General features: G+C 44.2%; 1 protein-coding gene across 3 annotated transcripts; it reads left to right on the forward strand.

The window, feature by feature from the left end:
* The first annotated feature begins 13322 nt into the window (after positions 1–13322).
* slc35f6 (solute carrier family 35 member F6) lies at positions 13323–17842 on the forward strand. Of its 3 annotated transcripts, none has more exons than XM_023839385.2 (6): positions 13323–13558; positions 15346–15418; positions 15591–15762; positions 16290–16505; positions 16582–16692; positions 17129–17842. In XM_023839385.2, exons 1-6 carry the CDS (start codon positions 13482–13484, stop codon positions 17596–17598), a joined length of 1119 nt encoding a protein of 372 aa, XP_023695153.1. In that variant the 5' UTR covers positions 13323–13481; the 3' UTR covers positions 17599–17842. The 3 variants fall into 3 exon arrangements, with proteins under 3 accessions (XP_023695153.1, XP_023695155.1, XP_023695154.1); XM_023839387.2 differs by lacking the exon at positions 13323–13558 and adding an exon at positions 13613–13663; XM_023839386.2 differs by lacking the exon at positions 13323–13558 and adding an exon at positions 14229–14412.
* The last annotated feature ends 6309 nt before the right edge of the window (positions 17843–24151 follow it).

Raw genomic sequence — 24151 nt, forward strand, 5'->3', positions numbered from 1 at the left:
GCAGCTGGTAGTTCTCCTCTTATTTATTTTGTTGTGATGTGCTGATTTGGTCACAGTCCACGGAGCAGCTTGAGGTCCGTATGAGGTCCGCCTCCCGGACTGCTGATGCTAACACTCTGGATTATGGGTGAAAATCGCTAAAAGCACATGATAATTTACTGAGCTTGGCTGGAAGATGAACATGAAGAGGCAACAAATCAGCAGACGCTGCCTCGCCATTCGTCCCTGGCTGGTCCTCCAGACGACCCCAGTGTGACTCTCCTCGTCATATCGCAGGGGAACAGGCTACAGACCGTTAAGTCCTCCATAAATAACATTAAACCACTGTGACACAAGAGAGGATGAAGTCACAAGACTCTTATTTCGTAAGTAACCCGTCTGACATTCTGTACCTTGTTTAATTACAGATCTACAGACTGATTCCCACTGATCGTACCTTAGGGCCAGAGCCTTAGTGCTCCGTAACACACACAGCCTCCTACCTCAACATTAATAACATTACATTTATAACCCTATTCCTAACAGCAGTGCACACATGTACATGCATATGTAACACCCACCCTTTACAGCACTGATATATTTTTACTTACTTAGCAGATGCTTTCATCCAGAGCCACATACACATCCCCATCATCTTCCTTTGTCTCAGTCTCCCCCTTTCATCCCCATAACCCTCCCTCGTACCTCTCCCTGGTCCACATCATCCCCTCCATCCCCATCCTTCTCCCTTGTCCCTGTCCCCTTCCTCATCTCCCTCCCACCTCCCCATCACCCTCCCTCATCCTCGTCCCCACCCCCTTCCCTTGTTCCAATCTCCCTCCCCAATCCCACCTCCTTGTCTGTCTTCCCTCTTCCCCCTTGTCTCCCTCTCACATCCCCATCATCCTCCCTCATCCCCATATCCCTCCCTTGTCCCTGTAACCCACTCTCATTCCCCTCCCTCATCCTCATTTCCCCCGTCCCTCATCTCCATCGTCCTCTCTCATCCTGGTCCCCTTCCCTTGTCCATGTCCCCTTCCCTTGTCCATGTCCCCTTCCTGCATTACGGTAACCCTCCCTGATCCCCTGCCCTGGTTCTCAGCCCCCCCTCCCTTGTCCCCATCATCCTCCCTCATTGCTGTCTTCCTCCTTCATCCTCGTAACCCTCCTTCATCCCCTTCTCCCTCCTCAGTTCCCACAACCCTCCGTTCCACGGCCTCTTGTGGGAGACGCCGCCTCCTGCATTTTAAGGCTCACGGAGGAATGGCAGAAGGTACGACATCGCCGCAGCCCCCGGTGGCTCAACCCCCACCGCGCCGGCGTCTGCTCTATGGCGCCGGATTTGGCCCAAAGTCCTTCTGCAAGGAAATGGCTCTAAGGAGGAAGGTCAGAAGCAGGAAGTGTCCAATCGGGAAGAAGCATAGCGGTCACATGCCGGGCCGCAGTAGGGGCATGGACACCCTGACAGATTCACGGGACCTTGAATATGCCAAATTATACGCAAAATTGGGTTAGTGAGAGATTTGCCACCCATCTCGATAGTACAGGATCGTCTGTATCCCGAAAAGAAAATGCTGAGAAAAACACAGTTTGTTCTGTGTTTTCCTGCAAACATCCTATATTTCTTTAGATTGGAAGTGGCAGCCCTGGTGAGAGGATCAAGGTCACATTTAGCCAGGGGGCCCAGAGTCTCTTCTAGACCACCTTGGATCCAGGAACTTCCTCTCCTACATCGCATTACAACCGTACCCCCCCCCCCCCCCCCCCCCCCCCCGGTCAGCTCTTCGTGTTTAGATGTGGTTTTCCTACCTGATGCTGTAGACCTCCCCCCCCGGCTATTGGTCCCATCTCACATTTCCTCATATAAATGTATCTCTTGTGTCACTTTCATATGATTCTGTCTGGCAGTCTCCCCGCCTTGCTGCGTGACGCGCTGCGGCCGTGTGCCAGGGCCTGTCGTGTGCGGCCCGAAGCTCCAGGCGACCCGCGTCTCTCCCCCCTCCCCGCATCTCTCCCCCCCTCCCCGCGCCTCTCCCCCCCTCCCCGCGTCTCTCCCCCCTCCCCCCGCTACGCAAACCGTCACAAGAAATGAAAAGTGCCTTTTCCTCATTCTTCCTCTGACCTTAGAGACACCATTTTCAGCCTGAATATGCAAGCAAGATTATCAGCAAAGGTAGCAGGGAGATGACAGCAAACACCCCATACAGGATTTTGCTGGGCACAGACAAGTCCAGCTAAATGGACTGCATTTATATAGCGCTTTTCTACTCCTACGAGTACTCATAGCGCTTTACAATACATGCCTCACATTCACCATCCACACTCGCATTCACACACCGGTGGCGAAGGCTGCCATTCAAGGTGCCAACCTGCACACCAGGAGCAATTTGGGGTTCAGTGTCTTGCTCAAGGACACTTTGACGGGGTCAGGAGGAACCAGGATTCAAACCTACAACCCTCTGGTACTATCATGGTGTCCAGTGTGCAGCCCAGGACAGAGCCAGCTTTCTTAACAAGCTTGTTAAGTCTTTTCCTATCTCTGTCCGAGCTGCTCCCTGCCCAACACACAACAGTGTAGAGAACTACTGAGGCCACTACTGTGTCGTAAAAAGTCCGTAGGAGTTCTCTGCACACCCCGAAGGACCTCAGTCTCCTCAACAGGTGGAGGCGACTTTGGCCCTTTCTATACAGGGCAACTGTGTTTGTTGACCAGTCCAATTTCTTGTTCAGGTGAACACCCAGGTATTTAAAAGTGTCCACAATCTCAATGTCCGAGCCCTGGATGCTCGCAGGAGTATGCACTGAAGCGTTCCTTCTGAAGTCGAGCACCAGCTCCTTTGCCTTACTGGTGTTCAGTAGCAGGTGGTTTTCCTCACACCAGTTCACGAAGTCAGTGATGACCCCCCTGTATTCCTGCTCATTCTCCCCGGACACACAACCTACAATGGCGGTGTCGTCTGAGAACTTCTGCAGGTGACAGTGATGGGAGCTGTACTTAAAATCAGCTGTGTACAGGGAGAGTAGCGTCCCTTGAGGAGCCCCCGTGTTGCAGACTATCACCTCTGACACACAGTCACGCAACCTGACGAATTGTGGCCTGTCAGTGAGGTAGTCTAAAATCCAAGCAGCCAGATGTTGGTCCACACCTGCCGCCTCCATCTTCCCTCTCAACAGTGATGGTTGAATAGTGTTAAAAGCACTTGAGAAATCAAAAAACATGACCCTCACAGTGTTCCCAGGGGCCTCCAGGGAACACTACCATCTTGTCCTATGCAGGGTCATGCGGCTCCAGGGCTTATTTGTGGAAGCTATGGGCACAAGGCAGGGAATAACCCAGGACAGAGCACCAACCCATTGCAGGGCACACATACCATTCACACACACATTCACACCTATACTATGGCCAATCTGGAAACCAGTTCACCTTAGCATGTTTTGGGACTGCCGGGAGAAATGGGAGTACCCAGAGGAGATCCCACGACAACACAGGGGAGAACCTGCAAACTCTACACATTCCACACTCTGGCCTCAGGGGGGCTGAGACAACAGTGCTAACCACTGTGCCACCGTACCGCCCCTTGACCAGTGTCATTTTTGTGAAATTTTTCGCATTTCCTATGTTTAGGTCTGAAAACGTTGTGACATTGTTTCAGGGGATGTTAAGACTTCAGTTAGCACAGAGTGAAACCATAAAAGTCCGGTCTGTAAAACTTTTGAAAAGAATGCTGAATCTGTAAATGATTTAATTTCATTCCACACCAACTATACACCAAAAATAAACATATTTTTTAAATTACTTTCACAGTAATAGTATGGTCTTCTATTGTCTGCGTGTTAGCAAAACAAAATTATATTAGCACTGGGAAACAGAACACAAATTTAACACCATTAAACATTAATAAACATCCTTAATTAAGTTAATATCTTTCCTCTTATTATTGAGAGCTGATCCTGGGAAGCTGATAGTAAGCATGTTCCTGTTGATTTCCAGCCCATTTTTCCATCACATGGAAATATGTCCAGTTAAAATGTCATTTTACACCTTAACAGTGTTAAGGTTAAGTATCACTGTAATATGTAAGAAAGCACAGGTAAACTGAAGGAGGGTGAGATGCCTGAGAAGGAATCCTGAGACAAAAACACATCTGCATGGTACAACAGAACAAAACATGTCAAACAAAATAACACCAAATAACAAACAGAAGGTACTATCACACAACACACAAAATGGGTAACGAACAAAAGGGACCATCACATACCCAAAATAGGTAACAAACTATAAGCAAAACAACAAACAAAGGAACTATCACATCACACAACAAACACATAATGAATGAAAGAAACTTTCACACAACACACAAAAATCAGGTAATGAACAAAAGGGACTAATACACAACACACAAAACAACAAACAAGAGGGACTATCACACAACACAACAAACATGTAATGAACAAAAGGGACTATCACACAACACAAAATAGGTAAGAAACTAAAGAGGTCATCACACACACAATAGGTAACAAACCATAGGGACTATCACACAACACACAAAACAGGTAATGAAAGAAACCGGCTATCACACAACACATAAAAGAGGTAAAGAATCAAAAGGACTCACACAACAAAACGGCTGACGAACGAACGAAATTCCAGACACTGTCATAAAATACATACCACACATAACAGGGGGCCCTCGCACAATACATCAAGCAAATAACTAAAAAATAGGAGAATCGTGCGAAATGAACCCAAGTCACCAAAGAGCACCACTACACAAATACCGCCATAACTGCCATGATCTAAAACTCCGCTGCTGCAGCTGACCCTGTTTATACCCAAACAAACCGCCAATTTAATCAGGGTTAGCAGCGATTCATTCATCCTGGAGCTTCTTGGCACCAAGCTGGTGATCGGAAGCCATGGAGACTCCTGAATGGTCTCTCACTGGGATTTTAGTTTCTCTCCCCAGTACAATCATACTTACCCGACACTAATAGACAAATTTTAAACTAAACCATTTTGTGTTTATTCTGAGGATGTATTTCCTATCCAAAGAGCATTTTGAAAAGCTCATATTGGCTCTTTAATCAATTATTTACCTGTGACATTTACCTTTTATTACATTAATAATATAAATATCACCCTTACAAACTGCATACAGATGTAATATAAAACCAAAGGTTTCATTTGCACTTAAAAGACCCACTCAGCACTGCTAAATGACATATTCGGCATGGGCTGTAATACGGTAAATATTCCAGAACCAGATTCTGGAAGTGGCCCATCTGTCAGCTTGAATGGCAGCTGTAACACAAAGGGGACAAGCCACACCTAGATTACCATCACAGCCCTATGACATACAAACGGAGTCATGTAATAAGTCAGTGTTTCTCAAACCAAGTTCTCAGTCCATCCCGAGGATTGGTTTGAGAAACACAGATCTAAGTGACCCCAAACTGTTCTGACGCATTTCTCGATTTACAGCATTTAGTTGGTTAGCATGGCCTCAGAAGGCTATAGGGAGCAATCCTGATTCAGGACGTCACACAAAATCGCAACACAAAAAGGATCGACTTTTAAAAGGTCACAGCTATGGAAGAGCCTTACCCCCACATATACCTTGTAGACACTTTTATCCGAAGTGACTTACAGTGCCAGGAGCAATTGGGGGTTAAGCGTCTTGCTCACAAATCACTCTGGCAAACATGGGCTTTGAACCAGTGACCTTCCAATCACAGGCGCAGTGTTCTAACCCACTGATCCCCCTTTGCAGTGGACATTGCTGTTTCAGATTAGTTTCATTTCTTTTTCAAACTGTCTCCTTGCGCGCCGGTGGGGGTGCGGGACCAAAGAGAGCCGTCAGCTCATGACTCAGCCTGAAAAGTCCTTTGAAACCCCTCCGTCGTCCTCCTCCTCTGTCTCCTCTCCCTCCTTCCTCCGCGTGGCGACAGCTCAGTCTCAGCCCCCAGCATCTACCGGGGAATCCGGATTAAACACTGTCTGCGCCTGAGTGGTTTGGGGGAGTTTAACCCGCGGTTCTCTTTGCAGAGTACGTGTCATGCGAGTTTTATGATGTCATCATTGAAAGAAAGAAGTCTGGGAGACAAAAAAGCGTACCTGCAATATGAAGGATGGTTTATAAAACATGACAGCGCAGGCCTGCTCTTGTAAATTCGGCGACAGACCACATATATACAACGTGAAGTACAATAAACGATGCGTGCGGTTCAAAGGAAAGACCGACGCTTCGTTTTTCACTTTGAATTTGCTCAGATCTCTTTTCGTAGGTTGTAGTGCTGTGGTGAGAGAATAAAGAACAGTCTCTAATGGTGAAAAAGGTACTGCACCCAAATTAACGTACTGTATAATGGTTGTTATGGTAGGCGGAGCCTTGTCTGGGCCGTCCCATGTAGGCCTGACATAGGGGTGTGATGTGTGGCGTGGTTTTGGCCCCAGTGTCTGTCTGAAGGCCACCTGGTTAAATCTTGTGCTGGGCAGAATAGCTATATCTCTGTTGGGCCCTTGAGCAAGGCCCTTAACCCCCTTGAAAAAGGCTCCTGGATGTTGGACTGATGCTCTGACCCCAAGCTTTGCTCTCACCTCTGCGTTCGTATCTCTGAAATAGGACAGTGAGGTGAAATATGTGATAATTAAAGATTTCTATGTACTTGTACAAATGGCAAATAAAGCTTAATTTTAAACACTGGCTTCTAGAAAGAGACTGAAGCATTCGGCAGCTGCGTCTAGAGACCCACTGGAGCAACATAAAATCCTGAAGGTCTTTTAGGGCAAAGATGTGATCATCAGCCTTAAAACGTTACAAAGGCAGATCTGGGGCTCCTCAGTGAGAAGCATATTGTCCATATTGAATCTACCCAGGAGTGGTCGTCTTGCCAACACAGCGGAGGTGGAAAATCATCCAGGAAGACTCGAAGAACCGCACATCGACATCCCAGAATCGGCAGGCTTCTCTCCTTCCACCATCACTAAGGCCCAGAGCAGATCTTGGGTGGGTTTCACCTTGCAGAGTAGCAAGGTTGAAACGTACCACTCAATGATATGGGCTGATTTTCTGAAGACAAGTGTTTGTTGAGAAACACCTAATTGCACAACAATATGAAAATCTCATACCAGCAGCAAGGAGTTGGGGGTGACTGTCTGTCTGTCTGTCTGTCTGTCAGACACGTAGCCACATAGTAAAATTACAGGTTGGAACCACCCTTGAAATTTATCAGCCAGCTCCTCCAAAACTCTTTCTGGTTACTGGCATGCTGTCTGTCTGCCTATCTGCCTCTCTGTCTGTCTATCTATCTACAAAGAGCATATTTATACGGGAACATGGGAGATCTTTATAAGTATATTACCCTGCTCCCTATTCATTTCACACAACTGTGGGATGTATTGGAGGAAACAGCCTGCAACGGTAATTCAGGGTATCGTTTTTTTCATCCTGGGAAAACAGATCGGAATCTAATAAAGTGTATTAGTTCCACATCAGACGTTATTTAATCTGCAAACCTATCCTGGCTCAGAGCAGATGCTATGTAATAGCAGCCCTAATGACAGCGATTTAATTGAGGGGCTCTGGAAGACGAGCGGACAAAACATCATCTGGTGGTTTAAACGCGCTAATCTGGTAAACACGAGCAGGCAAATGTGCACTACAAAGTGATTAATTTGCACCGAAAATAACTTTTTTTTATCTTTCTTTTTTTTAAAAAAAACTTACATTTATGTATATGTCTCTGTTTTGAGAATGGATACGGGGATAAGATCAGTCTGTGCTTGCATTCACAGTCAGTGCTCCACCCTATTCCATCTGTGTGAAACCATCTCTGTTTGGGACACAGCAGACAGAGACACTCGAGAGTGTTTTCTTCCTTCAAATAATGATCCTGTTTCCCATATAACCTCAATCAGAGGCCGTTTCACACACACAAAAAAACAGTACAAACCCAAAAACTAAAACATTTGAAAAAATTCTAGAATGATTCTCTATTCAAGGAAGCCAATCGAGTTGAACTCCTGGAAAAACAGTGTCTGTTGAAAGCACAATACACAAACGCACAAATAACGTCTTGATGATGGATGACAGCACTCGTGGTCCAGCAGCTGGAGAAAGATGAGTGAGAATGACCCATTTTCCACATCCACTTGCTCAGTGCAGGGTCACAGACAGCCTCAAGCCTATCGCCAGGAAATAAAGTGCAGGGTGCACAGTCTACAGGATGCCAGTCCTTCACAGAATAAACACTGAACTGGAGAAAAACCACAGGGAGAAGAGGCCAACTCCAGCACACATACAGAGGGAAAGGAACCAAAGTTCTAAGGGCAGCATACAACTCAGTGAGCTACCTGAGAGAGAATGACATCATAATAAAATAACTATACAAGCCTAATATAATATAGTTTAAATAAAAAATTCAACTGGAGTAAAAAAGACAACAGATTTATACATTAAGTCACTGATTATGAAGAACAGAGGTTTGTTTAGATCATGCATACGCATGTGAGGCATGAGACCCCGTTAAATCAGGAAGGCACTAATTTCCAAATTGCACGCTCTCAAAACACCATCGTTGTCATTCAGACCGGGCAGGTTTCCACATGCTAAATTTTGCACAAGGTCAGCGCTCAAAGGCAAAAATAGAAGCAGTCTGAGTTTTTGGCCTGAAGGGGGGAGTTCTGTACCACATTGAAGGGGGGGGGGACATCACTGACCAAACGAATGTGAGTAAACAAACAAACAAACAAGCAAATAAAAACAAGCAAGTGAAGCCAGCAGATTTAAATGGATCTGCAGTGACGGTCCTTCCCGCGAGGCCGAGAGGGAGGGAGCCGCAGCAAACACCGGCCTCGTCTCTCCTCCCCCCAGCACCCGAGCCACAGGGAGCTCTTTAAATATAGCGCGTTTAGACCCGCGGAAATGGCCAGTCGCCTCTCGGCGTTTTTCAGAGGAACTTCGGCGCACAGAGCCACCCTCCGGCTCAACGTCGTCGTGACCACTTGGTTCTGGTGGGATCTGACTGGCCACAAGTCCCGCCCGCCCAACTGGCATTCCAGATGGATGTTAGTGGAACATCTCTGTGCTTTTATAGCCAAACAAAAGGACCCAAATCCGACAGTATTTCTCAAGATTTTGACATAAATATGTATCCTTATTTTCGTGAGTCTTAATGTTGATCTGTTTCTATAATCTTACACATATAATGGCATAGTGGGAATGTCGCCTTTCCTTGTTTGGTACTATAGCCTTAAAATGTTCCTGACTTCAAAATGTATTACGATCAAAACTGCAGTGCTGTTTCAATGTCACTAAAGATTAGGGTCTCACTCCAAAAATAACTCATTTTTTGCCTTCATTTTTGTTCCTGGGTTCCCTGCATATTTGGATCATTTCAGGACCACAATCATGTACTGGATGTCCATGGGATGAGCTACCTGAGATATAAATACCTCAGATAGGTAACTTATTCTATGTGGTACATGTGTGTTCTGTAATGTAAGCAGCCCCTGGGTGACGGAACAGGGACACGGCGATTTTGCGCGGCGAGTGTGTCTGCCAGCCTTCGGGCGGGAGGGGGGGCTTCGCTCGTGTCACTCCAGCCAGAAACCGCTTGTCGAAGACCGGTTACATAAGAGCCACGCGGCCGAAGTGCCACATGTCATCACAAATCCGAGCACATGTGCGGCATGGACCGTGTCACGGGGGACACGCTACACACGTGCCACTGGGTTTAAAAGGTGACCCTTCCCTGTGTCTCAGCCCAAGGCACGGCCCCTATTCCCCGACCTGTTACTGATGGAAATTAAGGTTATTTAAGCGAATACATGGATGGTGGGGGGGGGAAACATCTAAGTAACAGATGCTATGTTTTATTTACTTTAATCATATAGTCAATTTTCCTTATAATGTTAAACGTATAATCCTCTGTCATAAATAAATGCTATTTGGCCCATAGTGGTAACAGACAATTAGGTTCAGAAAAGTGACATCTCAGCGGCATGTTATTACCAAGTAAACAGGTAGGGACTAGCGCCAGATCGTAGCTAGCTAACTGAAAATGCTGCTTCAGCATCTCCTAAATAAGGAATGTGTTTATTGAATATTCACTGCAGTGACTGTTCGTGACCAACAGGTCGCCCTACGCAAACGCGTGGTTTGAATGGTGGTGAACATTGCCACTGGGAATGCGATCATCAGACATTCAGCATGACCTGAACAGGACCAGAGAGCATCAGCATTACCAATCATCAGTCAGATGCAAGAGAGAAGATTATAGATCCTAGAGCTAATATCCACACCGTCAATGTATGGACCTGCACGTGTTTGTATGCATGTGTGTGCATTACATTTGGGCTCAATTCAAGGATTTTTTGCTACTGCTTGGGCAAATCCATATAACATTTTACACCACTGCAGTCCATAATGTGAAAATAACTCATTACAAAGCAGAAATAAAAACAACATTAATATATAGTACTTACTTTATTAGATTACCTTTAACAGACGTCCTTAGGGACTGCACCTCAAACATCTGACACACTAGGTGGCGGATGCTCGTGAGTATTAGAGACCCTGAATGTGCTTTTATTATTATTACTTTATTAATAATAACAACAACAACAATAATTGATGGTGGCGCAGGAGGTAGTGCTATCGTTTGGCAACCAGAGGGTTGCAGGTTTGAGCCCTGGTTCTTCCTAATCCCATCAAAGTGTCCTTGAGCAAGACACTGAACCCCAAATTGCTCCCTGTGTGCAGGTTGGCGCCCTGCATGGCAGTCTTTGCCACCGGTGTATGGATGGGTGAACACGAGGCATGTATTGTAAAGCGCTTTGAGTACTCGTAGGAGTAGAGAAGCGCTATATAAATGCAGTCCATTTATCACGATGTGATGACACAGCAATAATATTATTATTGCTATTATGTGGTAACCACTCTCCAGGGGTTTTTTCAGGTTATTTTCAACGAACAAACTGCAGGAAAAGCCCAATAACCGTACCAACAGATTCTCCCGCCATTTGTGTTCAGCTCTATAAAAGGTCGATAAGGATGAGGGTCCCCCCCCCTCTCATGACATTCGTGCGATGAAACTATCAAATGACCTTTCGCTTAAACATGGAGGGGGGGAGAGGGGGGAGGAATGCTAAATAAGGAAAACAATTAACTGTAATTAGTGGCTGGGAAAGCCATCGATTGAGCCTGGTAGAATGTAGCTTAGCAACAGCTTAAATTAGCCTGGGGGGGGGGGGGGGGCTGTTTTCCTGGTGGTGTGCTGGGTGTCCACAGCCGTTAGGAACCTCCAATCTCCTGTCTCCATTTCTGCACACACTGAGGTGCTGCCCCCCATAGCTGTCGAAATCACCGCCCATTCACCCGTAAGAATAAGTCACAATTCACGGAGATTAAGGTTAGTCACAATTAACTTAGGTAACACACATGCACTGAACTTACATTTCCAGTTTATCTTTCAAATGGGTGTGATCATCAGGTGCTTTAAAAAAGCTGCTTGCACAAATAATATAGACTGGTCCATTTACAACTTATTGTGTGGACATAACACTAAATTAAATCATACAGATTTGGTAAAACATTAATAAATTATTCAAATTAAACAGCCACATTGAAAATCGTTAAATGACACACCATATATTTTAAAACACAAACTGTACAATTATTTTCTTCTGTAGTTCTATCTAAGTGCCCGAAACCACTGTCAAGTTAAGTTGTTTGTGCAAAATCACAAATACAAGGACGCTGGATAGCTTAACACTCCCGGAAAGGTAAACTGGGGCTTATGGCTGTTTTATTATTGTCCAACTAAAAAGTTTTAGGAACAAGCAATAAGAGAAAAGAGGAAAGAAATATTTTAATTTTATAATAATGAAACACTTGTGTGTACAGTGAGTGACCCAATAACTCAGTGGGTAGCACTGCTTTTGCATGTTTTCAGTGTGTTGGGTTCGAATCCCACCTCCAGTCTGTGTGTGGAGTTTGCATGTTCTCCTTGTGTTACATAGTTTTCTTTCTAGTACTCCAGTTTCCTCCTACAGTTCAAAGGCATTAAATTTGGTAACCAGCAGACATAAATTGGCCCTAGTTTGCATGCAGATGCCCTGCAATGAACCGGCATTCCAACCAGGATGCAGCACTGCCTTGTGCTCTACACTGATCTAAGGGTGGATGGGTGTATATACAGACAAATCAAATTCAACTTAATCTGACAAGACTACGAATCATTAAAAAATGATGATGATTTTAGACACTTTCATACTTCTAAAACGCTTCAATTCAAAATAAATTCAAATAAATTAAAGGTAACAATGCTGGGTTATTGCTAATTATTGGTCTGCAGATTTTGGGGAGGGGGGGCATAGGCCTACTTGAATAGGCCTGTTCCCCCAAAACAATCTATTGAGTAACGCAATTCCTTTTAAAAAATGTCATTTGTGACACGCAGAAGCAACACTGCCCCCTCGTGCTTCACAAAATAACTGCTTCAATGGGTTTAATGCTCACCCGATTTCTTCCGCACTGTAGTAATCTAGGTTAGCGTCTTTTACACGCAATGAAACAAAATACGTAGAAATTATTTCAAATCGCATAATAATAATAATAATAATAATAATAATAATAATAATAAAAATAATAATCGCATAGTTTGCGTAATACAACCCGCAGATCGTTACGGGCAACCTGATACGTGAATTGCACATGCGTTTCTAAAACAATACAATATAATAAATGTAATAAAACAAAATACAGTAGCCTATATAAATGTAATGTGGCCCTACACCTCTACTGGACACCTTGTGAGATCCATCACCAGCACCGACAGCAGTTTGCCTACATTATTCGCTGAACCCCTGGAGATATGGCAGGAATGATTATCCTGTCCTCTTCAGCATGCAGGTCTGACAAACAGCCTGCCGCATGTCGATTTAATCTCAGAGCCAGTGGAATATGGACTGCGCTCCTCTAATAGGATGCAAAACGGTTTAGATCATGGGTCTCGAAAGAGCGACTTTTACAAAAGGTGTGGGGGGGGGGGGGGTGGCGACGGGAAAATTAATCTTTTCCTCGTCAGTGTGCCGTCACAGCGCGGCGCGTACCGTCAGAGATAAAGCGGAGTACGCTATTTCTAAATAGTGTACTCATTCACCTCCTATACATGTGACCAGTGGATCGCGATCGACAAGTTGGCGGCGGCTGCTTTAGGTGTATTTGGTACGAAAGATCACAGATGCTTGCAGGACTACAGGACAGGACGGGGGTGACGTTAAGTCAGCTGACATGCAGTCACGTGATTGCGCCTGACGAGCTGATCTAAGGTCCTTCAGAAGATCCGCCTTCTCGGCTGCGGGATGGTGCAAAGGCTGACAGAGAGTCAGCTGACAAATCAGTCACGTGATTCTGCAGGAAACCCATTGAAATCTGGATCAAAACTGGTTGCTCTCCAGAAGATTAGCAGAAGATCCCCCGGCATTAGAAGTCAACATGGCCTGGACGAAGTACCAGCTGCTGCTGGCTGCCATGATGCTCATCACCGGCTCTATCAACACGTTGTCCGCCAAGTAAGTGTCTCCGGTTATGACGCTTCTAGTCTTCAGCAAGCCCGGGTCTGCTCAAATCACGCCAGGATATTAGGCAAACTGGGTGGTGTCTCACATCTCCATTCGGTCAGTATCCTTTGGAAATGGTGGCATGCCATCGTACCTTTCATTTCTTAAAAAATAAGTCCTTGTAATGTCGTAACGGGTTAAGTAATTTAATTTTCCAAAGCAAGGTCGCATTAAAACTGATTAAACCATTGTGCAGGGTGGTGACTAGATCGCACTCTCCGCATTTCCTATGATCGGGCAGTTGATTAATTAGGTCAGTCGTGATGAAGTTATCAGCAAAAGTTTCTGCTAAATCGTTGCCCTTAAAGTTACTGATGGCTCTTGTTTCGGGTCATCATGTTTTGTCATGAGAAGCCGTCATGTGCCGAAAAGGTGCTACATCAGCGATTATTTGACGCCGTGATAAATTAATCGATATTTGCCCTTGTACTTCTCTGTAACCGGTTTATTGCAAATGACACTGATATAAAACGGGACTTTGAAAACCCCCACCGCTTTTAGTTTAGTGGAATAACTTTAATGTTGTTACTTTTTGGCTTTCGGGGCGCATTTCACTTCTTTAAAGTAGGTCTGCCAGCAGAATCCTCGGGGAGGCTGGTATATTACAAATATTTCATTATTGTAGCTCTCTACACAGTTTATTAATGTTTCATTAAACGCATTTCGTGCCGCTGAGTAGCTACTCCGCACATGACGCGTCATATCTGGTCACGTGAGTATTTTGACAGAGAATTCAAATTGATTTTTCCCGGTTATTATTAATAGTCAGTGCATCACTTTCTCTTTCACTATAGACAATAGAGCACGTACGTTGAATTTTTCACTGCTTAGAAATACTTGATTAATCTGATTAAGTTATTCCCTGTTTGTTTCTGTCTTGTCTTCAGTACTCTCTGTTCATCGTGACATTTAGCGGCTCATGTATCCCACGCCTTCCCCATTTCAGGTTGAACATGAGCCGTTTCTTCTTTCAGTTTCCTTAACGGTATTTTGAATAGTAAATAAATGAAATGTAATGTAGCGTAAGGCGTCAGGCTTCCTTGGCAGGCTGTGTGGTTCTGGGTCAGCGCTGTAAATTTTCTATTGCCAGCTCAGTTTACCTTTTGGATCATACCGGACCAGAAGGGAGTCTCATATTCAATACTCGCCAGTTAATCATTATTAACGTTAAACAGAAAATATTCAGTGTGCTGAACCACTCTAATCGGTAGTGTTTAAGAAGTGAGTACTCGGTGATTTTTATTGATACCGTTTTAATGATATTGACAAATGTTTACTCAACCTTTCTCTCCAGCTTTTAGAGAATGTAGAAATTCTTGAAGTGTTTGCCAAGAGTTCAGATCGTAATAAAATCACTCCAGTTTCAACACGCCGGTTGCTGCCTCTGAAACGCTTTACTCTCTCTGTATGTCCAGTGTCCTTTTCCTCTCTGCTCACACCTACAGTGCTTTTTCATATAGCAGAGAGGTGGGTATTGGGTAATGGAATAGATTTTACAATAAATATAAAATTATTTCTGGGATGCAGTAAAATAAATATGTGTTCAGCCGTGGTAGGTTGATGGTCTTCTGTCTCAGTATTTTTGTTTCTGTACTTTTTTGTGACTTGAGTGCAGGTTCTGGATGTTCTTATCAGTTTGGAGCTTCTTGTCATGGATTTGGTTGGCTGCAGTGCTGGCCGATCAGTGACTGGTGTTTTACTTGCAGTTCCCCATGCCAGTCTTTCTCTCTGCTTTGCAGGTGGGCTGACAACTTCTCAGCGTCGGGATGTCATGGTTCTGCCTCTCATACCTTCTCCCACCCCTTTCTACAGGTAGGGTCGTTCGTTCCCAGTCTGTGGAATGTTGTGATTCCGTCAGTATTCTAATCGGAGTAGCTTTATGGCAGCTGTGCTGAGCCTTCTGTGGCCTCAGTGCTCAATCAGGATAATGAACCTTATTCTGTAGGTTCTCCACCCTTTTGGATGTGGTGTTCTTCTTCCATAGGCTGTGGGCATGTTCCTCGGGGAGTTCAGCTGCCTGGCCGTGTTCTACATCCTGCTCTGTCATGACAGACGTGCCCCCGAGCCCAAGATGAATGCTGGCCAGCCCTTCAACCCCCTGCTCTTCCTCCCCCCGGCGGTCTGTGACATGTTGGCCACGTCCATCATGTATGTCGGTACGTCTTGCCTCCGCTCTCTGGCGCACGGTGTGCAACTCACTGAGTTGGGACTCGATGCCTGTATTCGGAAGGTCGTCGGTTCAAATCCCATGGTCACAGGAGTGATGTCACCATTGGGCCCTTGAGCAAGGCACTTATCTCACGCTTTCTCTGGGGACTTTCTCAGAAATGTACATCACTTTGGATAAAAGCATCCGCTAAATAAGTAAATGTGGATACCTGGGAATATCACATTTCCGTGTTTTAATGCACCTGTTGATTATCCTGGCGGTCAAGTTAGTGATGCTCGTTAACAGCGCGAATGGGAAATGGGAGTTAATGGTTAGCTGTCAGTGACTGACTGCTTTAGCTGACTGTCAGTTTCCTTCCAGTCAAACCATGCAGAGATGGTACTCTCTCTTCTGCTTTTCAGTAATATTACCGCATTCTGCTGAACTCTTGGCCTGGGTATCTTTCCGATTTCCCTCTTGCGAGCGTCTGAGCCCACGCGCTCCTCACGGCTGCCGCGCTCTCTGCTTCCCCAGCCCTGAACATGACCAGCGCCTCCAGCTTCCAGATGCTGCGTGGCGCCGTGATCATTTTCACCGGGCTGCTGTCCGTGGCCTTCCTGAACCGCCGCCTCGTGGCCAGCCAGTGGGCCGGCATCCTCATCACCATCCTGGGTCTGGTGGTGGTGGGCGTGGCGGACTTCGCCAGCGGACAGAGGGACGACACGCACAAGCTCAACGACGTCATCACGGGTAAAGCAGAGGCGGGTGGATGGTGGTGCCGCGTCGTCACACGTGACGCAGTGATGCGAGCTGCTGGTTCTTTCAGGCGACCTCCTCATCATCATGGCTCAGATCATTGCTGCCGTGCAGATGGTCCTGGAGGAGAAGTTTGTCTACAAGCACGACGTGCATCCATTGCGGGCCGTCGGGACTGAAGGTACTACCCCCTCAGGCAGGGGTGGGTTTGTTTTATCTGGGGGTTATAAAGCCACTTTGCGCTCCCCCCCCCCCACTCAACCACCAACCATTAGCTAGTGACTAGAGTCATAAAATCATAGGCAGACAGCTGGTTATCAGAATATCCTGCTTCTGCATCCAGTAAATTAGGAATGAATTTGTTTAATGTTTAGTGTAGTAACTATTTGTGGCCAACAGGGGGCCCAAACCTCAGAGGCTAAAAACAAGCTGGTCTGAGTGGTGCTGAACACCGTCACTGCTCCGCTGCTGGTGATGTGTAATGCTAATTTAGCAAGGATTTGAACTATAACCAAACAAGGTGTCTCTAGTAGTTTGGTATAAGGTGTAAACCGGTTTCACCACTTGTGTTTGAGATGGAGACTTTCCTCCTAACAACCCTCCTCCTTTCCACCCAGGACTATTTGGCTTCATCATCCTCACCATTCTGCTGATCCCGATGTTCTACATCCCCGTGGGGGACTTCAGCAACAACCCCCGACGCGTCCTGGAAGACGCACTGGACGCCTTCTGCCAGATCGGCAACCAGCCCATGATCGTGCTGGCGTTGCTAGGCAACATCATCAGCATCGCCTTCTTCAACTTTGCTGGCATCAGCGTGACCAAGGAGATCAGTGCCACCACGCGCATGGTGCTGGACAGCCTCCGCACCGTCGTCATCTGGGTGGTCAGCCTGGCCGTGGGCTGGGAGCAGTTCCATGGGCTGCAGGTACTGGGCTTCATCATCCTTCTGGCTGGTACAGCGCTCTACAATGGCCTCCATCGCCCCCTGGTGGCCAAGCTGCCCTGCTGCACCGCAGAGGAGAGCAGCAGCAGCAGCTCTGAGAGATCGCGGCTCCTAGGTACCGGGGATAAGGAAGAGAGCTAACCATCTGTGGGACAGCATGGTGAACGAGAAGCTGCTTCAAACTGCTGCCTGTCAGCCTGTCTGAAGGGACACCCTCAATTTTTGTGTCAGGTTTATGTCCCGGTTTAATTTACAGGGATTTAGAGGTATCACATACGTTTTTTTTTTTGTCATGACAGTGTTCTTCTACATAAGGGAAAATGGTCTTTTTAAATACAAAATCTGCCACCTTGCCAAGTTGCATGAAAATAACACTATTTCAAAACTGCAGTTTGGCATGGTACTTCTGACAGAGAAAACTCTGACATGGTATTTTAACTGATGCCAGAAATGTCTTCATTTTAACAAACTACATCCAGATCTGTGCCTTTTACCCCTAGTTACCATGTTATTTGTAGGAGAGTGTTTTGCCATTCTTTAAAAACAGAAATTTATATTTGGTTTGTTGATCACTGATATTTCAGTGGCCGAGGCATTAAGCATATCTTCCAATTCACATATGTGTATGTCTGTCTTCTAACTTCTTAACATTTGTGTTTTAATTGGAACTCCTTGTAATGGGTATTGATGTCATGATGACATCTCCAGGATCTCTAAAGGTAAAAACAATCCAGACACAATAGCCAGAGTATGATTCATGACTTGAGTATCGTGTCGTGATGAGAGTTAGTTGGGCCAGTAATTGTAAGATTAAGAGGAATCGTTTTCTTTTTTTTTTAACAAACTGTGTGGCTCTATGCTTTTATTAGGACAGAACTGGTTTGTTGACACACACTTAGGGTGACTTTGCATATGTTGGCGCGTTGCTCACGATGGGGGGTGTGGTGCTGGTCGAGAGGTCACATAATCAGGGATCTCCCTTCCTTTAAGCCTTGGTGTGTTAATGAGCTCCTAGACACTGAACTAACTCAGGCTCCCCGGCCCGCATTCAGGATAGTGCAGAGATGAGCATTTAGCTGTTGACACTGGGAGTTTGGTTTGGTTCAGTTCTGCAGGGATGATGTGGCACTAAACTGAATCCAGTCATGCAGTTTAAGGGCACAATCCCCAGTGACTTCGATTTAAAAAAAAAAAAAAAAAAAAAATATATATATATATATATATATATATATATATATATATATATATATATATATATATATATATATATATATATATATATTTTTTTTTTTTCCGTTTGCAGGTTTTGTTTTGTTTTTTTTTTTTAATACAAAACTAAGCTGGTGGACTAGCACTGCTCAAATGTCCTCATTTAAAATGTATATTTGCGTGTTCAACGTTTTTATTCTAAATACGACATGACATCTGCTGATCAGTGTTTTTATTTCCTGCTCATCATTCTCCTGACTAGGGGTACATTTCCCAGAGGCTCCCCATAATGCCTTACATATTGGCGCCATTCAGTTGCATGGTTCCAACATTGTTAGCAGCTATGCTTTTGGGAAATGTACCCAGGAGGGTATTCCATAAAGCTGATTTTTTTTCATTAGTCAAATAACTTAAGCCAAATTGTCAGTTGCCTCTTTTTATTGGTCAGTTTCCACATCCAGCTAACTGGGAAATTCTGCTTTGTGGAATACCCCCCAGGTCTGGTCCCTTCAGTAGCAACCCAAACCGAAGACCAACCCCTCTTAGGCCTGCCTGTGTCACCAGTGCTTATACCAGTCATCCCAGTGCACAGCTACACCCTGGGCTAAAGCATTTAGCATGGTTTTGTTCTTGGCGTAAATACTTATATGCTTAATAAATACTTACATTACAGGGCTCAACCTAAATGGAACTTGGAGATTAACAATGAACATTTTCATTGAAGTGATTTACCAAGTCAAGAAGGGATACAGGAAAAAGTCATTTTCCATCATATTCCATCATTGTAGCATATTTAGTATTTGGTTAGCACAATTTGTAATGATATACTTACCCGATTTCATTATGCATATTGAGATAACGTTGGAATTGCACTGCATGGTTTTTATCGCCATTAACACAAATCATTCATACATCCATCTTCCAGCCGCTTATCTTAGGGTCGCGCGGTAATGCAGATCATGACGGTGTTATTACTTATCGCAACATAAAAGCACAAAAGTATAACTTTAGGTACGAAGGGGTCGCTGCTTTACCCATAAAGACGCCGGTAAATGGGCCGAATAGCTGCATGTAGTCTGCGTGATGTCACATGACAGCGAGCGACTTTAAAAAGCTAAATGGAGCAACATCATTAAAGCGCACCTCGTGTAAACACAAGACAATACATTTTCCGCGTAAATTACTTGTGTTTGACAGTAAACGTTTTGGGAAGATGTCTGCCCCCAATGTGTGTAGTGCCTCCATCGGTCTACTGTCACGGGCTTGTTTGTCCTGGGAAGCGATCCAAGGTTAAATTCTGGACAATTTCACATTCCGGGCCCTAAACATATTTCTGACTGCAAGGCATGTGTCCAGAAGAGGAGCAGATGGTGGAGATATTGAGAGATACGAGACATTCATTATTTTTAGTACGTTGTCTTCAGTTCATCACTGACTGCTTGGTTATTTTATTTTAAAACGTTTTGCGTGTGTCCGTGTCTGTGTGTGTTTTCCCTTTATATCCTATAATCAATCATTTTTAACTAATGCATTTTATGACTTCATGAATATAAATGAAAATGTTTTTATTGTTTTGGTTTTTTATGGAAAAACTAATTAAACTGGGGCACTGGCACCGCTCACATAGCCTGTCCTGATTTGCAATAGGCCTATATAATTCAATTTGCACGTTCAACGCTGTATTTACGCTAAATACGACATGAAACCATTTTAATCGTTCTATAATTAGTTTTTAATAATTTATTACCTCATATGTTGAGGTCTGTATTCTGTGTGTCCAGTACGGTTCAATATCAATCAAAATATCGACATCCCTGGTTGTTAAACGTATTAAACAGACGGAGAAGGTTTAAATCACAGTGACCAAATAAAGGATATGAAATTGCCTCATTTAGAAAGCCATAGTCTTGTTTATGTAAGATGAAAAGGTCCAGGTGTTTCAAATGTGATGTCCCTGTGTTTCTTGTCTACCATTTTCCAACAACCATTCATATGAGCGGGGGCTATCATACAAACCAGAAACGTCCAAACATCTTTAAGGAGCTTTAATCGTTTTTAAGAAATTGGCTGCCATGGATTGTAAGTTTATAAAGTGACCAGTAGATGGCAGCTTAAAGACAAATTTGCGTGCACCTTTTGGACCAAAGAAAAAGGTCATCTTTGGGTGGAATGTTTCTCGTATACGAAACCGACAAATATATGACCAGAATGGTGTATGGTATGTTGGCTTATGTCTGAATTTCGTTCGATTGCGTTCTCTTCAGAAGGGATGGGATCTACCCCAAGCTTAATCAAAACCGTGTCAAATATTTAAGCCGCCTGAGTGGGCTCTGTAAATAGACTTTAGGAGTGGGACTGAGAGAAGGTGCGTTTGGCTTTATACTGTACCTCAAGTCTGCAATGAACACGGAACATTCGCACACCTGCGTAATCGGAATCATTATAAACTAATAGTCGCAATCATCTGCTTCGGGTGTGCATTAAAGGTAAAGTTTTATGAAAACAATATTTCTGTTTGATAGGAAAAAGCAAAACATCAGGAAGAGCCAATCTTCACTGGACATTCTACAAAAAAAATATTGACCTGCTAAAAAGTTGAGATGAAAATCTACAGATTCAGACACAGTAAAGATTCGGGTTTCCTAAACATTTCTAATGAAAATGTGTAGAATTAGAGGTGGGATTTGATCCCAACTTGTAAACTCCTGTAGAGATTTTTATATTTGTGGATTCTGGAAGTGCTCGGGCTTAATGACTTTCACATGTGACTTTTTTTTTCTTTTTATGACAATGTGCAATCCCTTAAAGTCCACTGAAGCCCCACCAGTCAATACTGGGAATTGTCTCACTTGGAGATGATTAATGATTCATTTAAAAAACATGCACAGTGCGGCTGTTTATTTATTTCTTTATTTTCCAAAATAGTAACTGAGAGCAGTTTTCTCGTCCCGTTTTAATACTGTTAACAAATGACATAAGTCTAAATGAACAGCTCGGCTGCAACATTCTTTACTGCCCCCTTGTGCGGATTACTAGTTTTAACGTTGACGCAACATACATTACGTTTAACTTCCGTGACATACATATATTATTGCCTTTGTCTCTATTGTAGCTGTTATTCACCTTAGTAAAAGGTCTGGAGGCAATGGAGTAATACATATCAAATATTGCACCCAAGAAAAGCGCTCTACATCGCAAATAATATACGCCTAATATTAAATACCCCCTTTTGCTTCGATGACAGCATTGCAGACTCTTGGCATTCTTTCAAGCAGCTTCCAGATGTAGCCACCTGGAATGCTTCTCCAGCAGTCCTCAGGAGTTTCCACACGTTCTGGGCACAAGTTGGCTTACTACTCCATCCATTTCATCCCAAACCAGCTCCGCAGGGTTAAGGTCGGGGGATTATGGGGGCAGGTCATCTGTTGCACTACTCTATTTCTCTTCTTGTTCACAACATGACCAAAACTACACGATCTGGAGGTGTTTCTATGTTGTTGAAAAACAAACCATTTTCAGTAGGCGTGTCCAAGCTTTTATCTGTGTGTGTGTGTGTATGTATGTATGTATATATATATATATATATATATATATATATATATATATATATACACACACACACACACACACACACACACGTGTCTTACTGAGTCATCTTTTCGGACCTCTGTAGCGTTGCAGGGCGGACTACATCCCTGAACTGAATCATTATGACAACTACCTAGTTCACACCACGTATAGTTACACACTTGAGCAGTTTAAAGTTTATAAATATTTCGATGCATATAAGTATTTTCTGGCTGGTCGTGTACCCGGGAGTGGTGAGGCTGTGGGAAATTCCCGAAAAAATCGCTCCCTAATCTTAAATTTTATCCTTATCTTATTAATTCTGGAATGTCTAATGACTGATTGTCTAATTGTGTGTAAATAAATTTTGTAGTGCTGTCAAATGATTAAAATTTTTAATCAGATTAATCACAGGGTTCCTGTGGATTCATTTTGAATAATCATGATTAAATATCATTCATTTTTAATCTATATTAATTACATTTAATTTTGCATGAGCAAACAGACTCAAGAAAAAAGGGAATATATGTGCACTTAACATGTTTATTGAACATCTTGAACATGAGTCGGATGCATTCCATCTGCCACAGAAGTGCAATACCATGGACCCATATCAAAAAGCAAGATTTTTTGCTTAGACGGACAACTTGACGGATTTAATATACCTCAGTTTAAATGGTCTTTATCTTCGTTCGTTTACAATTAGCACGTCCGACAAATAATCCAACAATCATGAAGTCCTATTCTAGCCCGGTTAATTGCCATTGTTAGCAATATCAGTTGATAACACATTACGTGCGGTGCTTTACATATAAAACTCCGTAGCAACACATCCAGATAAGTTGGACGGTATAGCGTGTACGGCCAATTTAATGAGCCACAAATGAGAAGTAGTACAGTATAAGACTACAACTTTCCGATTCTGAACTCGGGATCCTCTGTGCTGCTCCGAGATATTTCTCGGATGTCCGAGAAACGGGAGCGCATGTAGTCACTTCCGGCTTCAAAACTCCGGAAGTTCCGAGGGGAAATGGAACGCACTAAAACTACCCGAAATGGGTTGACAGAGACATTTCAGTGATTTTGAATCATTCTGCGCTGCAGATGAGTTAATTGCGTTAAAAATTTTAATCAGATCAATCATGATGATGGATTAATCCGCGTTAACCCGTTAATTTTGACAGCCCTAAAATTTTGGCGATATGGTAAAATATCTTACTTTTTTAATATCAAATGATATCGATACTTATCACGATATTCGGTTATTTTTCTTTACTTCAATGCTCTTTTTTTGCTTTAAATTCCCTTAGAATTGCCCTTAAACAGTTTCAGAACATGAAAAGGGCGCCAAATTGAACTGAATTGAAAACTATACCCAGATAGCAAAATTCTTTTGGGCCAGATCTGGCCCACACTATTCATTTTCCTTTGGCCCAGATACCGCAAAGAATGACGGCCCTGTGACGGCCCAGACCTGGATTTTCTGATTTGGGCCATAACAGGCCCAGTGACGGCCCAGACATGGTTCTTCCTGATTTGGGCCATAACAGGCCCAGTGACGGCCCAGACATGGTTCTTCCTGATTTGGGCCATAACAGGCCCAGTGACGGCCCAGACATGGATTTTCTGATTTGGGCCATAACAGGCCCAGTGATGGCCCAGACATGGTTCTTCCTGATTTGGGCCATAACAGGCCCAGTGACGGCCCAGACATGGATTTTCTGATTTGGGCCATAACAGGCCCAGTGATGGCCCAGACATGGTTCTACCTGATTTGGGCTACAACAGGCCCAGTGACGGCCCAGACATGGATTTTCTGATTTGGGCCATAACAGGCCCAGTGATGGCCCAGACATGGTTCTACCTGATTTGGGCTATAACAGGCCCAGTGACATCATAAAGCACAATGGATACACAA

The sequence above is a fragment of the Paramormyrops kingsleyae genome, chromosome 19 (genome assembly GCF_048594095.1).
Source record: "Paramormyrops kingsleyae isolate MSU_618 chromosome 19, PKINGS_0.4, whole genome shotgun sequence".
Lineage (NCBI taxonomy): Eukaryota > Metazoa > Chordata > Actinopteri > Osteoglossiformes > Mormyridae > Paramormyrops > Paramormyrops kingsleyae.